The sequence below is a fragment of the Sturnus vulgaris genome, chromosome 19, assembly GCF_052056855.1.
Source record: "Sturnus vulgaris isolate bStuVul1 chromosome 19, bStuVul1.hap1, whole genome shotgun sequence".
Lineage (NCBI taxonomy): Eukaryota > Metazoa > Chordata > Aves > Passeriformes > Sturnidae > Sturnus > Sturnus vulgaris.
The window spans coordinates 4,534,651-4,547,501 of NC_142261.1; the positions used below are offsets into that span (position 1 = coordinate 4,534,651).

Below are 12,851 nucleotides of genomic sequence, written 5' to 3' on the forward strand. Positions count from 1 at the left end.
GCAGGCAGCTCGGCGCTCCGCGGCTGGAGTTGGCTCTGGTGTTCCCTTATGTGGAACCGTGGAATCCCCACAGTAGTTTGGGCTGAAAAAAACCCTTAAATTCCCCCATCCCACCCACCCCTTGCCACGGGCAGGGACACCTTCCACTATCCCACAAACCTGGCCTTGGGCACTTCCAGGGATCCAGGGGCAGCTTTTCGGGGCGCTCCGTCCCTCACGTCAGAACGGCCCCCCCCCCCTCCCTCAGCGCTGCGCACCCCGCGGGTGCCGTCCCCGCTCCCCGCTCCGGCCGCCGCCGATCCATGTCCGGATTTTCGGCGGCGCCGCGGGGCAGCCCGGTCCGCCCGCCCATGGCCGCCGCGCGCGCCGCGAGCTGCGGGCCCGGGGCCGCGGGGGCCGCGCAGGCTGCGAGCGGCGGGGGCGGACCGGCCGCCGCCATGGGCCCGGCGGGGGCGGGCGGGCGTTGAGGGGGCGCGGCGGGGGCTCCCTCCTTCCTTCCCTCCCTCTTCTCCGCCGTCTGTCCGTCCAGCCGTCTGTCCGTCCAGCCCGTCCGTCCGTCCCTCCTGCCGCCCGCCCCGGGGCGCAGGGCGGGAGGCGGGAGCGGCCCCCCGCGCTCCGCACACGCGCACCGGGAGCCGCTCGGCCGCACCGGCGGAGCCGCCGCCGCCGCCCGCCGCCAACCCCCGCCCCGGGGGCGGCTGCCCCGGCGGAGCCTCCATCTGCAGCCCGGCGGCGGAGCGGGAACATGGCGGACCTGGAGGCGGTGCTGGCCGATGTCAGCTACCTGATGGCGATGGAGAAGAGCAAGAGCACCCCGGCGGCCAGGGCCAGCAAGAAGATCACCCTGCCCGAGCCCAGGTACCGCCCGCCCCGCCGCGGCTCCGGCCCGGCCCCCGGCGCCCTCCCCGGGCCGGACATAACGGTCCGGCCGTGCCGCGGCCTCCGCCGGCACCGGGTCCGGCCTTGGCGAGCGCGGGGCCGGCTGGGTGTGCTGGATGTGCTGGGTGTGTTGGATTTGCGTGTGTTTATTCGGCTCAACTTGTGCGGGGTCCCTCGGCGGGTGAAGAGGGGACGCCGGTCCCCCGCAGCTCGGGGGGGATTTATGGATCCCCAGCCCGGTGCTCCGTCCGCCGGGTGAGGAATTCCCTTTCCAAAGCAGTCGGTAGCAGCGAACCGAGCCGCTCTGGCCGTGCTGCTCTGCAGAGCGGTTTTTTGGTGATGCTTCATGGGGTTTGACAGGGGATGCGGGAGGAGGACGGGGCCGGAGCTCGCCCTTAGCAGGCAGCTCACGGAGCAGAGGTGCTGGTGCAGGTCTGGGCTCCCTCGCCCCGACCTTCGCCGGTCCCACCGCGGGAGCAGAAGGGTGCCCTGGCACAGCCCAGGTTGTTTTCTTGGGGCTTGGTGCTAAAAGCAGCTTTTCTTCCGCAAAAACAGCTTTTTCCTGTGGTTATGTGTTTGTTATAAAATCACCTGAGCATCGCTTATTTGTTGCCGAAATTAAAACCAAGCTTTTCCTTTTTTTCGTGGTTCTGTGTGTATACATATATGTATATAATGTAGATTCAGCCAGCAAACAAAATACTGCAACAGGAAAAATCTAAACCAAATTTTACTGCAGAATGTGTAGGCAGTTTGGAAGCCTGCTGGTGGCCTAGCCTAGCTGTCTGCTGTGAGCCGGGGATCGCTAGAGCTCTCTTCCCACTTCTTCCCTCGTTTTCCTGCCTTTCTGCTGGAATGCTGGGAGGCTGCAGAGCAGGGAGAGGTGAAGGGTGCCCAGCCCATGTTTATCCCCCTTGCTGGGGCATTGAGACATCGGGTGATGAAGTTTGTCTGTTGTGTTTAAAACCCGGTTGAGGATGGTGTTACTGGGCAGACAGAGGTGCCTGCTTTTTTCTTGGTATATGTTTACACTCCAAAACCAGCACGGTATCCATGAAATTCCTCCTGCCCTGCTAGCCCGAAGTGCAGCTTTGCTGGGGTGCTGGTGGCTCCATGTGTCTCAGTGCTCTGGTGATGCCAGTGCTGTCCTCGGTGTGCCCAGCAGGGACGTGACCCCTGTGGGCAGGTGAAAGGTGGGACGTGGAGGCTCTCAGGGCAGGAGGAGTCCTCCCGACACCATGAGAAATATCAGCACGGTTGGTGCTTGTGGAGAGCCTCAGAGCTGCTGCCTGCACCAACATCCCTGGTGCCCAAACCTCGTAGCAAGCACAGCCCGAGGCCTGAGGAATTTGCTGTGTTTTGCTCCCCTGCTCCAGGATTTACGTGGTGCCCGTGTTTGGGTGGTTTCCCGGAGCTGGGAGAGATGGTTCACCTGCTCCACGAGGTGGGAGAGGCAGACAGGTGCCAGAGGAAGTTCTGCAGAGTAGGAGGGAAAGTGAAAGGATCGGTGGCCAAAGTGCCTTGCTCTAAGTGGGAGAACCTGTTGGCATGAGATATTAAAGCAAAAGCATGGCTTGCCACCCGCCCTGTGGTGCTCTGCAGAAGGTGAGAAGCCTTAAGCGAGGATAAGGTTGGTACTGAGGGACAGGGACATGCCAGCCCTCGGCACAGCAGCGGAAGGAAGCACGGACATAACCGAGAACAGGGACTTACCTCAACCCGGGACCACAAACGGCTCTAGGGTACCCGAAATGACTGAACCTCTGAGCTTCTAACTGAAACCAGGGATTTCCTCATTCACTAGGAAACTGTGACCGTTATTCTGGTGTCAGATATCTTTGTGCTGGTTTTTTTGATCCCTCTCATTAGGGCAGACATGGTGTGCTGGTTATACTGAAATATTCTGTATCGCTGGCAAAGTGATTCATTTAAAATGACATGGATCTGCTGGTTAAAGGCAGGTTGATATAGTAACAGTAAAAAAAATACAACACACAGAGTCCTCTCTTGTTTGAAATCAAACAATTTTTCCAGATATTCATTATTTCTGGGTGTGTGAGCAGCTCCTTGGAGGAGCAGGAGCTCGGCTCTGTAATGTTAGGTGTGCAGCCATCCCCGCCGTCAGTCCTGGCTGTCACTGGCACAGAGAGCAGGAAGGTCACTGGAATATCACATCCATGCTTGAGAATAAATGTCCCTGCATTATTGCAGCACTCTGCTCACAGGAATGTGTTGGTTTGTCTCTGGTGGGCAACCACAGCCCAGGCACGGGGTCCTGCACGCTGGAATCTCCTCTTGAAATATTACAAAGGTTTTACCCCTTGTCTCCTTGCTGGAGCCCAGTACACCTGTCGGCACCCTTTTATCTTTCCCAGATAAGGCTGAGGCTAAATGAAGCAAATGAGTTTACTGTAATGCAAATTTGAGGGGGCTTCCTGTTTACAAGGAAATAGCTGTAGTGCCGGCAGAATGAATTCCAAGGCTGCAGGCCAAGGCTTAGCAGCAAATAAACTATGAGGGTGAAGAGTTTATTGGCCGTAGGGCTGATTATTGCTGAGTTTTTGTGAATTATCCTCAGACTGGTTTTGTCCTGAAATTAAGTATCACAGTTTGGGGAGGAAGGACAGAAAAACACTAATGAGCCGGGAGTGCCTAAGGAAGAGGATTAGTGTGTTTTTGGTTTTTTTAAGCACCAAAACAAAACAACCCTTCTTCCATCCTCTGTCATCTGCTTTTCCTTCCCTTCTGCATTTCCTCCTTTCGTTCCTAAGAGCCTTGCCAAGAGCTGTGAGAGCTGTGGTATCTTTCTGTTGTACATTGTTTCCTAAAAGCCTGTTTTTCAGGGAGATTCGCATGGGTGGGCAGAAAGGCTGTCAGAGGCAGAATATCCTGCTGAAATCAGGCCTGGAATGGGAAGGAAGTCAGCCCTGTGGAAATATGAGCAAATATGAAACCTAAATTTTATTCTGCAGCATTGTTCTCAAATATCTTAAGTTTTGGTGGGAAAGGAATAAATTAACTGCACTCTGAATTTTTTTGGCTCTTCAATAGGCTGCTGAGGTTTTTTTTTTTACTTTTCCATGTAAATTTTACATTTCCCTTATTTTGGTCAAAGGGAGTGGAAGAGCACTAAAGAACAGCTGTTTTTATTTGCCAGCAGCTTGTTCTAGTTTGAGTAAAGGATTTGCGTAATGTGAAGCTGAGAAAAATGGTCCAAGAAATCAGGTAACAAATGGGAGAGGGTTCAGGGCTTGCAGAAGCCTCTTGTGTGCGCCACTGGAAAATTGACATTAAACCTTCCTTACTATAAACATCACGTAAGCTTTGGGTGCTTTTGGTATACAAATACCACGGGCATGGTAACAAAACACAGCATCCATCTGTCCAGGCTTCTCTCCCTGAGCCTCTAGATATTTCTCATCTCTCCTTTTTTAACCTGCTTTCACTAATTACCTCTGTTTCAAGTTAATTCTGATTTTTCTCCCAGTCTTTTTCTTTGGTCTCCTGTGTTCCTCTGAATCTTGTTCTGCTGGGGGAAAAAGGAGCATGTTGCAGTCACTTTTTTTCTTAAAAATCATACTTTTAACATGACATTTTTCCTGAGTTATCATCCCATCTTCACTTCTGGGGGTGAATTCTGGCCCCTGGTACCCAGCTGCTTCTTGCAGGGTGGTTGATGTGCCCTTTGCTTTCTTACTCAGTATTCAAACTGGATTGTTAAGACTCTGATTGAGGGTTGTTGAAAACACAGAGGTTGATTTGCCTTCCCAGTTCTATGTGATTTCTGTGTGTGATTTCTTTTCCTCCTCTGTTGGTGCTGAATATTGTTGAAATCCAAGCAACATCTCCTACTCAGGGTTAAGCATCATTGCTCTGTTCTCTCTTGCTTCTGATTTTGTAATTCTATGCTCTTGGCCTTACTTTGCTCTTTCTGTGGATTTCATTTCTTGCTTTGAGGTTGCCTTCAGGGATTTCTTGCACCTTGTGAAACTTCTGTAAATCTCCAAGTTGCAGGCTCACATTCTCCTGTCTCTGCTGTCAGTCTGGGTGATTTTGGTGGTGTTTTCTCTGGCATTGTTTAACGCCTCCGTGCTGTGTTTATTCATTTACCGTGCTGTCTCTGGGAAAATTTTCCTGACAATTGCTTGTGTAATTTTCATTTTTGTTGCTATTCCGCCCCTGTGTCTCTCTAGGTGCTTCTTTGTTGCTGCAAGAAAACTATTCAGTTTTGCCCCTTCCAATCAATGCCTAACAACCCTTTCCATGAAGAAATTCTTCCTGATGTCCAAAATCTGAAGCTTAAATGAATAAACTGAAGCTTATCTTGCTGTGTAGCAGTGCCAGTGTGAAAAGGCACATGTGAGGTTCCTTAGAAACTTAGAAGCTTGAGGAAGGGGAAAGACTTGCTTTTTTCTGAGCTAACAGTACAAGAAAGGCTGAACACTTGTGTTTTTTGGTGTTTTGTGGTTTTTTGGTGTCTCAGGGTGAGAGAGAGTAGTGAAATTTTGATTGGAAATTCAGCCTCCCTGCTTTGCCATCAGCAGAAGCGTGTGGTTGTGAAGGCAGTGAGAACTGGCTCTCTCAAAATAATTGGGTGTGCATACAGAATGCTGGGGCTGCTGACAACGTGTACTTGCTTTTTATCTCAAGTCAGCTTTGTACTACAGCACTTTCTTGGGAAGAATGCGTGCCTGGGGATGGATTCTGGCCTGTCAGTGTAGGAGGGCTCCTGCTTGCTGTGGGTGCTGCTCTTGGCTCTGTTTGGGTGCTCTCTGTCTCTCTCTTGGGAGTTCAGTTTTTACTCCACCTGCAATGCCCCATACCCTGATAACACACAGGTGTCTACAGGAGAGCACAGGAGGATGAAAGTCCTTTGCAGAGCTTTAAGAGACAAGGAATGAGAGTCTGGATGAAGGACAGCTTGTTCTTACCTGTACAGACCAGGAGCCAGTTAGAAATACCTGATGTACCTTTGTTCACATGTAGCACCTTGGGCAGGTGCAGGAGTTGAAGCTGAATTTTCTGAGCCTCAGTGGAGGCCCTCGAGTGTCTCAGCTCCTGAGCATCTGGTGCTGGGAGCATCTCTGTGCACACAGGAAGGCGAGATCTGGCCTTCAGAGAGATGCTCCAATTACTTCTCCCTGGGGATGCTGGAGGATTGCAGCGTATGTTTTGCAGCATAGACCTTCCCTCGGGTGTCGTTACCTTAAATAAGAAAAAAAGGTAAATCACAGTGGTCTGGGGGGAGATCAGTGTGCAGCCTTCTGTTCCTGGGCTAAAAACAGAGGGGATGATTCTAGGTGTGTTTTTGGGGAAAGCTTCCGAAATGTGATGTTGTGTTACAGATGTGAAGCGCTCGTTTGATCCGGTGCCTGGTGCAGGTGGGCTGCAGGTGCTGTGGGACCTGCCAGATGTTTTTCAGTAAAATTAATGAACTTTATAGCTCTTCCTCCTTTTATAGCTGATGGCTTTTCAGTGCCCAGACCTTCCTGTGTAAAATGGTTTCAGCCAGCACTGGAGCTATAACATCAGGACACGAGCGTGTACAGCCCTTGGTTTCTGTTCTGGTGAAATCATGTGGAATGGCCTGGTTTAATCTTCTTATCAATAATAGCTTTATTTTGTTGGTAATTAATAAAATTAGTAAAAAGCCTATCAGGAGCCGTCAGGTCCAGGTGCATAAACCAAATAACAGAATTTAATTGAACTAAATTGGTGCAAAAGCAGCAGTTTGTAGCTTAGAAAATACAGCTGTTTTCCACAGGAGCTTCACCCCATACTTACCCAAAAAAATCATTCCAGTACTGACTAAACACCTATATAAATATGCCTTGCAGATATAAATGACAGTTTTTGAAAGCGTTTGAAGGATCATAGAGCCCCTTCCAGCGTGCCAGGAGTTCATCCTGTCAGTTTGTGCCATGTCCTATTGAGGAGGGAGCTGGGGAAAGGGCGGATTTCTCGGGATCTGGTGGAGCTGTGCAGATCAAAGCCATCATTAGGGGTCGAGTCTGGGATGTGTGAGAGCAGACAGGCACCAGCTGCACTCCCAGCTCCTGCAGCCTCACTGGGATCTCGGCATGGGAGCTGGGAATTGCTGGGTGCTCTGGGGGAGTTCTACCTCTGCTCAAGGTGCACATGAGGAAGGAGCTCCCGGCAGCTTCTCCATCCTCCCGGGAAATTAAAAAGCTCCAGGGAACCCAATGAAACATTCATTGCTTCAGGCCTTGAAGAAAGACACCCCTGTCCCGAGGGGAGTGCAGAATGAGCCTCTGCGTGACAGATTTGGGGCTTGGCTGCTGTTGTTTGTTGTGTTTCTGCCTCAATTTCAGCAGGGAAAATGAGCTCTGTGAAACTGAACTTTAGGTGGAGCAGAGGGGTGGTGGGTGCAGGGAATGGGGTGGGTCCAGAGGATGGTGGTGAATGGGGTTAGGTGCAGTTTGACACCCAGAGGAAATGGCCTCAAGTTGCACCAGGGGAGGTTTAGGGGGATATTTAGGAAAATTCCTTCATGGAAGAGACTGTCCAGCTCTGCCCAGGGCAGTGGTGGAGTCTCCATCCCTTCAGGGATTTAAAAGCCATGTGGATGTGGCACTTGGGGACAGGGGTCAGTGGTGGCCTTGGCATTGCTGTGGGACCAGTTGGTCTTGGTCTCTGAGGGCTTTTCCAACCTAAACAATCCCATAACTCAATTAAAGGAAGATAAATCATGTGTGGATGTTTTACTTGTGATGATCTCAAGTAGGGATGGCTGGAACAGCCATGGGACACAGCTTTGAGAATTCCTTTTTGAGCCTTCTCATCATTTACTGTTGTTTGTCAGTCTCCAGTCTGGCTCCTCCATTTCTTTCTATCCTCTTCTGTTAATTTTCATGTTTGAAGCAATTTTGTGTTGTTCATCAGTTCTCTGATTTTTTTTTTTTTTTTTTTATTTAGGGTTTTGATGTTTTGGGGTTTTTTTTAACCTGAGTTTTCCTAATTGTTAAAAAAACCAGGAACATTCCATTAGTTTTAACTTGTTGTTTAAAAGAGCTTTGAAAGATCTGATTCTTAGGCCAAATATTTAATCCCAGTTTTCACTTTTGATCAATCTTGCCTTGCTAAACCTTTTAAATGCACTTGTGCAAAGAGAAAAAAACAACCCACTTTCAGCTGTGGTGGCTCTGGGCCATTTTGCCAGTGCTCTGAATTATACTTGTTGACCCTGTCATGCTTTCAGTTCAGAGGCCTTTGGGGCAGGATCTTTGGTCCAATTTTAGCAACTTTATGATGGATTTGGATAGTGGAAATAAACATTTAAAATCTCTGTAAAATTGCATCCTGAGCCTATAAATGAATAAATAAATCTGAGGCGTTCGTCAGTGTTGGCTGTAGTTCTTGGTCTCTCAGTCAAGGTTTATACTTGCTACTTGCAAAGAAAGTTCTAAACATTTGAGATTGAGAAAGATTAGAAAAAATTGGCACGTCTTCAGTAATTTTGTGTTTGTTTAAAAAAAATGTAATTTATGATTGGCGAATGCCTTAATTGCAGTCAGAGCGAGGAGATGTGATTTTGCTCTGATTTCCCTTTCTTGTAATTTCTCAGCAGCAGCAATCTGGTGGAAGGGCAAGTCCTTGACACTGCAATTTGGTGTAATTATTCCTGAAAAATTCATGTACTTAGAGGCTTTTATATTAGTTTCAGATTTCAGTGCTGATAATGCCTCAAGGATCTTGGGGCTGGTTTTTTTTTTTTTTGTGGAGTTGGAGCTGCAGAACTCCTGCTTCTGGCTGCCTCCTTGTAAACTTTCTCCATTAAAATAATTTGCATAAGTGAAGCTGCTGATGCAGGGACAGGAGGGGGGTGTGGGCAGGTGTTGCTGAGCTCTAATCCTTTCCATCCCACAGGGCTCTGGGGTGAAATACGTTGCTAATCACTCACGACAGTTCTAAGAGCATTAGTTCAGTGAAATGCCTTGGTGTGAACTTCAGGGGGTGTGAAGGTGCAAAATGGACCAGAAATGGGTGAAATTGGGCCGGAAAGTGGCAGAGTCCCGTGGAGGTGAGGTGTGGTTGTGGTGTGATGTGTTTATGAAATCAGAATTTGGGGTCACTTTGTCCGCTGATGAGCATGTGCACTAATTAATAACTGACTCGCAGAAGGATTTTGCATTGAGAAAGACCTTAAAGATCATGTGTGATTCTGTGAGTTGGCAAGTAATAGATAAATATATCAGTTTAGATGGTGTAATGATCTTTTCTGTCTTTCTGTGCTGGGAATTTTCCCAGCACGAACTGCTGGACCACAGTGGCCACGTGTGAAGCAGCTTTTACAGCATTGAGAGCAGAGTCATTTGGAGAAGTGTTGACTTCTGCTGAACTTTGAGCTGAGTGCAGTCGGGGAGGAAGCAGAATGAAATGGTTTGGTGGTTTGTGAGTGTTCAGTGCTTATTCCCCCTAACACAGGAATAAATGAAGGTGTCTGTGATGTGGAGATGGGATTTTGGGAGTGCAGGGAGGGGACAGGCACTGCTAAACCTCGGCAGTCAAAGCACTGGCCATGGAGCTGATGAATATCTGGCATTTTCTTGAAATAATTATTAACTTGGATGTGCCAGGAGCCGTCAAGAACTTAGTGTACTGTTGGATACAGGAGTCACATATGGCAGAGGGATGGTACCTGCTCTAATGACAAAGAGAAGGTAAAAATAAATCCAGCTTTATTTTACAGAGATCTGAGCAGATAAAAGTTTATGACCTGCTCTTGACAACACAGGAAATGTTGGTAGAGTTAAATCCTGAACTAAGCTCTTCTCAGTCTCTGTGAAGCTGCTGTTTCATTCTTATTTTGTTTTTCTGTTCTCCTGTTCCTGTTTCTGCCTATTGGAGAATGTATTAGTGACTGGAACTGCTCATTTTTAATGCAGGTGTGGTTCTTTAATGCTGGCCATTGTTTTTCCAAGCTGTGGTTTGCATGTGTGTACCTGTACACCAGATAACATCCCACAAATCTGAACTCTTACTGATTTACAAGAAAAAAAAATCTTCTGCTCTGATGATAAATAATTCAAAGCTCCTTTTAAGATCCAGTAGTAGGGAGGCCAGTAGTAAGGAGCTTCTTGACCTAGTTCCAATAGTAGGAGTATTGTGTGTATGGATACACCCCATTGCCTCATTCTGTGCCCTTTCCTTTTCTGAGGTGTGAACTGCTTTCAGAAGAACTTCAGGAACAAAATCTGTGTGAAATGAATAGCAGAACTTTTATAGAATCATGGAATAGTTTGGGTAGAAAGGACCTTAAAGCCCATCCAGTGCCACCCCTTGCCGTGGGCAAGGACACCTTCCACTATCCCAGATTACTCCAAAGTTCTGTCCAGCCTGGCCTTGGGCACTTCCAAGGATCCAGGGGCAGCCACAGCTTCTCTGGACAACCTGTGCCAGGACCTCAGCACTCTCACTGAGAAGACATATTTCCTAATATCTAATTTAAACCTCTTCTTGGCCGGTTTGAAATCATTCCCCCTTGTCCTGTTGCTACATGCTCTTGGAAAAAGTCCCTCTCCATCTTTCTTGGAAGTATCAGAACGAGTGCTGTGTGTTTTCCTCTCCTTTAAATCCTGGTTTGGGAATATTCCCACCTCCATTGGGGTTGCCCTTTGGACAGTTCCTCAGTTCCAGTGGCCATCCTTGGGCACACACACTCGGACACCCAGCAGAAGTTTCATTTCTCCTGCTTGGCATGCTTCTCCTTGGAGTTGCAGGCTGTCCCTGCTCTGTTCCGGGGGAACAGCAGGAGTGGCTGCTGTTGTCCAGTGCTGCAGCCAAGGACAAGTCCTGGCTTTGGCTGAGCTCCTCTCCAAGGCTCCTTCTGGTTTGCTGCTCCTGCTGGAACTCGTCTGAGAGGGAGGATCGTGGATGCTCTTGCCTTACGTGGCCTTTTCTGTGTTAGAAAGGACATAATGTGTTTTCTTCTTAGCTTTTCAGACATGTTTTCAAGTAGGCATTTTCCACCTGTGCTAGTCTTGGCACTGTTGGCACTTGCTGCTGTGCCCTGCCAGGCTGCTCATAGGCAGTGAGAGCTGTTTAATTCCAGCATGGAGTTTAACCTTGAAGGCTGCTTTTCAGCAGGTTTCTTTGATCAAAGCTGGAGTAAGTAGAGCTCCAAGATGCAGCTTGAAGCTCTTTTCAACAGACTGTTCAGCTCATGCTTGAAATAAATCCCTTTTCTGGGCAGATGGAAGAGCTGACCAGGTTGGAGTGACCTGTGCTGCTTGCAGAATTTATGGTTTGATGATGATGCAGATAAATCATCTTCTGCCTGCTTGAGGCAGGCAGTGTGCTCCCCCCTGCCCTGCAGGCCTGGGGTGTTTGTTCAGCTCCTTCTTTGAGGACAGCTTCACCCAGGGGCTCTCAGAAGTGCAAGAGCACCCAGGTACCCATGCCCAGGCTCTTGGGGCTGGTGGCAAAGGGCTTCCCTGTGCTCCCAGTTAAACCAGCAAGTCCAGAATCCCAAATCACCGAGGTTGGAAAAGCCCTTCAGGACCACTGAGTCCAACCTGTGCCTGATCCCCACCTTGTCACCCAGCCCCAGAGCACTGGGTGCCACATCCAGATGTTCCTTGGACACTTCCAGAGATGCAGACTCCACCACCTCCCTGGGCAGCCCCTTCCAACCCTTTCAGTGAAGATAAAAATGCCCAGAAAGAGGTACCCAGGGTCCAAGCTGCATTTCTCACCAAATTTTAGGCCTGACTTTGACTTCCCCTAAGCATACTTCAGTTGACTTGTGGTATGTGGATAGTAAATGGAGTGTTTCTGAATTTTTTGTTGTTTGCTGCTTTCTTCCTCTTTGAAGTGAAAAAATATATGAACAAAAGGTTTTGTTGCAGTCCAGTTGGATGTGCTTTTGTTTCTGAAGTCTCCCTGGATTTTGTTTTTAGCCAACTTTTGTTTCTGCTCCTTGTGAGTGCTGCTATTAAGGTGGATCATGCTGTGAACTGAGATGAACCCGTGCAGAAACGGCCACTTCTTGCATTAGTGCGTGGTTTGTGCTGATGGCATCTCTGGCCAGGGAAAGCTTTTCAGAAATGGCTGCATTTCTGTGAAATGCAGCTTTTAATCCCAGATTGTTTACGTGGAGGGCAACTAATGAGTCAATAGACTAAAGCAGAGTGGGAACCTTTCTTCCTGTTGGTGGAATGTGCTAAGCTCCATTTAAAAATTTTCCATCCTTCTGAAGGATACGTGGACTCTGCTTCAATTCTTTGAACTCCAGAGGATTTCTACCTGTAACTTCCATGTGAGAATTAGGAGGTGATTATTCTAGATAGTCATAATCCACTCCATGGAATTTATTCCTATTTATTCGTATGGATAAGTAGCAGTGATTTTAGAGGAGTCTAAGTGTTGAGGAGCTGGAATGGAGCACAGGCTCCCGATGCCTGTGATCATTTTACAGATTTGTTCAGTTTCTGTGGCTGCAAAAGACATTTTGTTCCTTTGACGTTATCCATCAGACCAGAAGTACGGGATGTCAGCAGAGGAGGAGGCGCTGGAGAGGTTTGCTCCTTACACAATCCCTGTTTTCCTGGGCACTTCAGTCACACGTTCAATTTTCATTATCTTCTCCCATTGTCTAGGCTGAAGATGTGTTGATGTAATTTCTTGCAGTGCACTCGTTGGAGCAGAGGAAAGCTTTCTTGATGTCATTATTATTATTATGATTATTATGAAAAAGGCTTATTCTGTTACTGCTGGTCTGGTGGTCAGTGGGAACGGGATGGTGGAGGGGGAGCTGTGGGCTCTGGGAACTTGTGCCAGGCTTGTTCATCTCCTCTGGGTCCTCTGTAAGCACAGAGGGAAGAGGGGAAGGTCTGGTTGGCAAAATACTTGGGTTGGATTTTAGGGAGAACTTGTTCCCTGTGAGGGTGGTGATTCCCTGGCACAGAGAAGCTGTGGCTGTCCCATCCCTGGAATTGTCCAAGACCAGGTTG

At 48.7% G+C, this 12,851-nt stretch overlaps 1 protein-coding gene across 1 annotated transcript in view; it reads left to right on the plus strand.

The window, feature by feature from the left end:
- Window positions 1–707: 707 nt before the first annotated feature.
- GRK3 (G protein-coupled receptor kinase 3) overlaps window positions 708–12,851 on the plus strand; it is a 59,494-nt gene continuing 47,350 nt past the window's right edge. Inside the window, exon 1 of the mRNA XM_014874878.2 lies at window positions 708–858. Within this exon, the coding sequence (XP_014730364.1) occupies window positions 746–858 (113 nt within the window). The 5' untranslated portion in view covers window positions 708–745. The remainder of the gene's footprint in view (window positions 859–12,851) is intronic.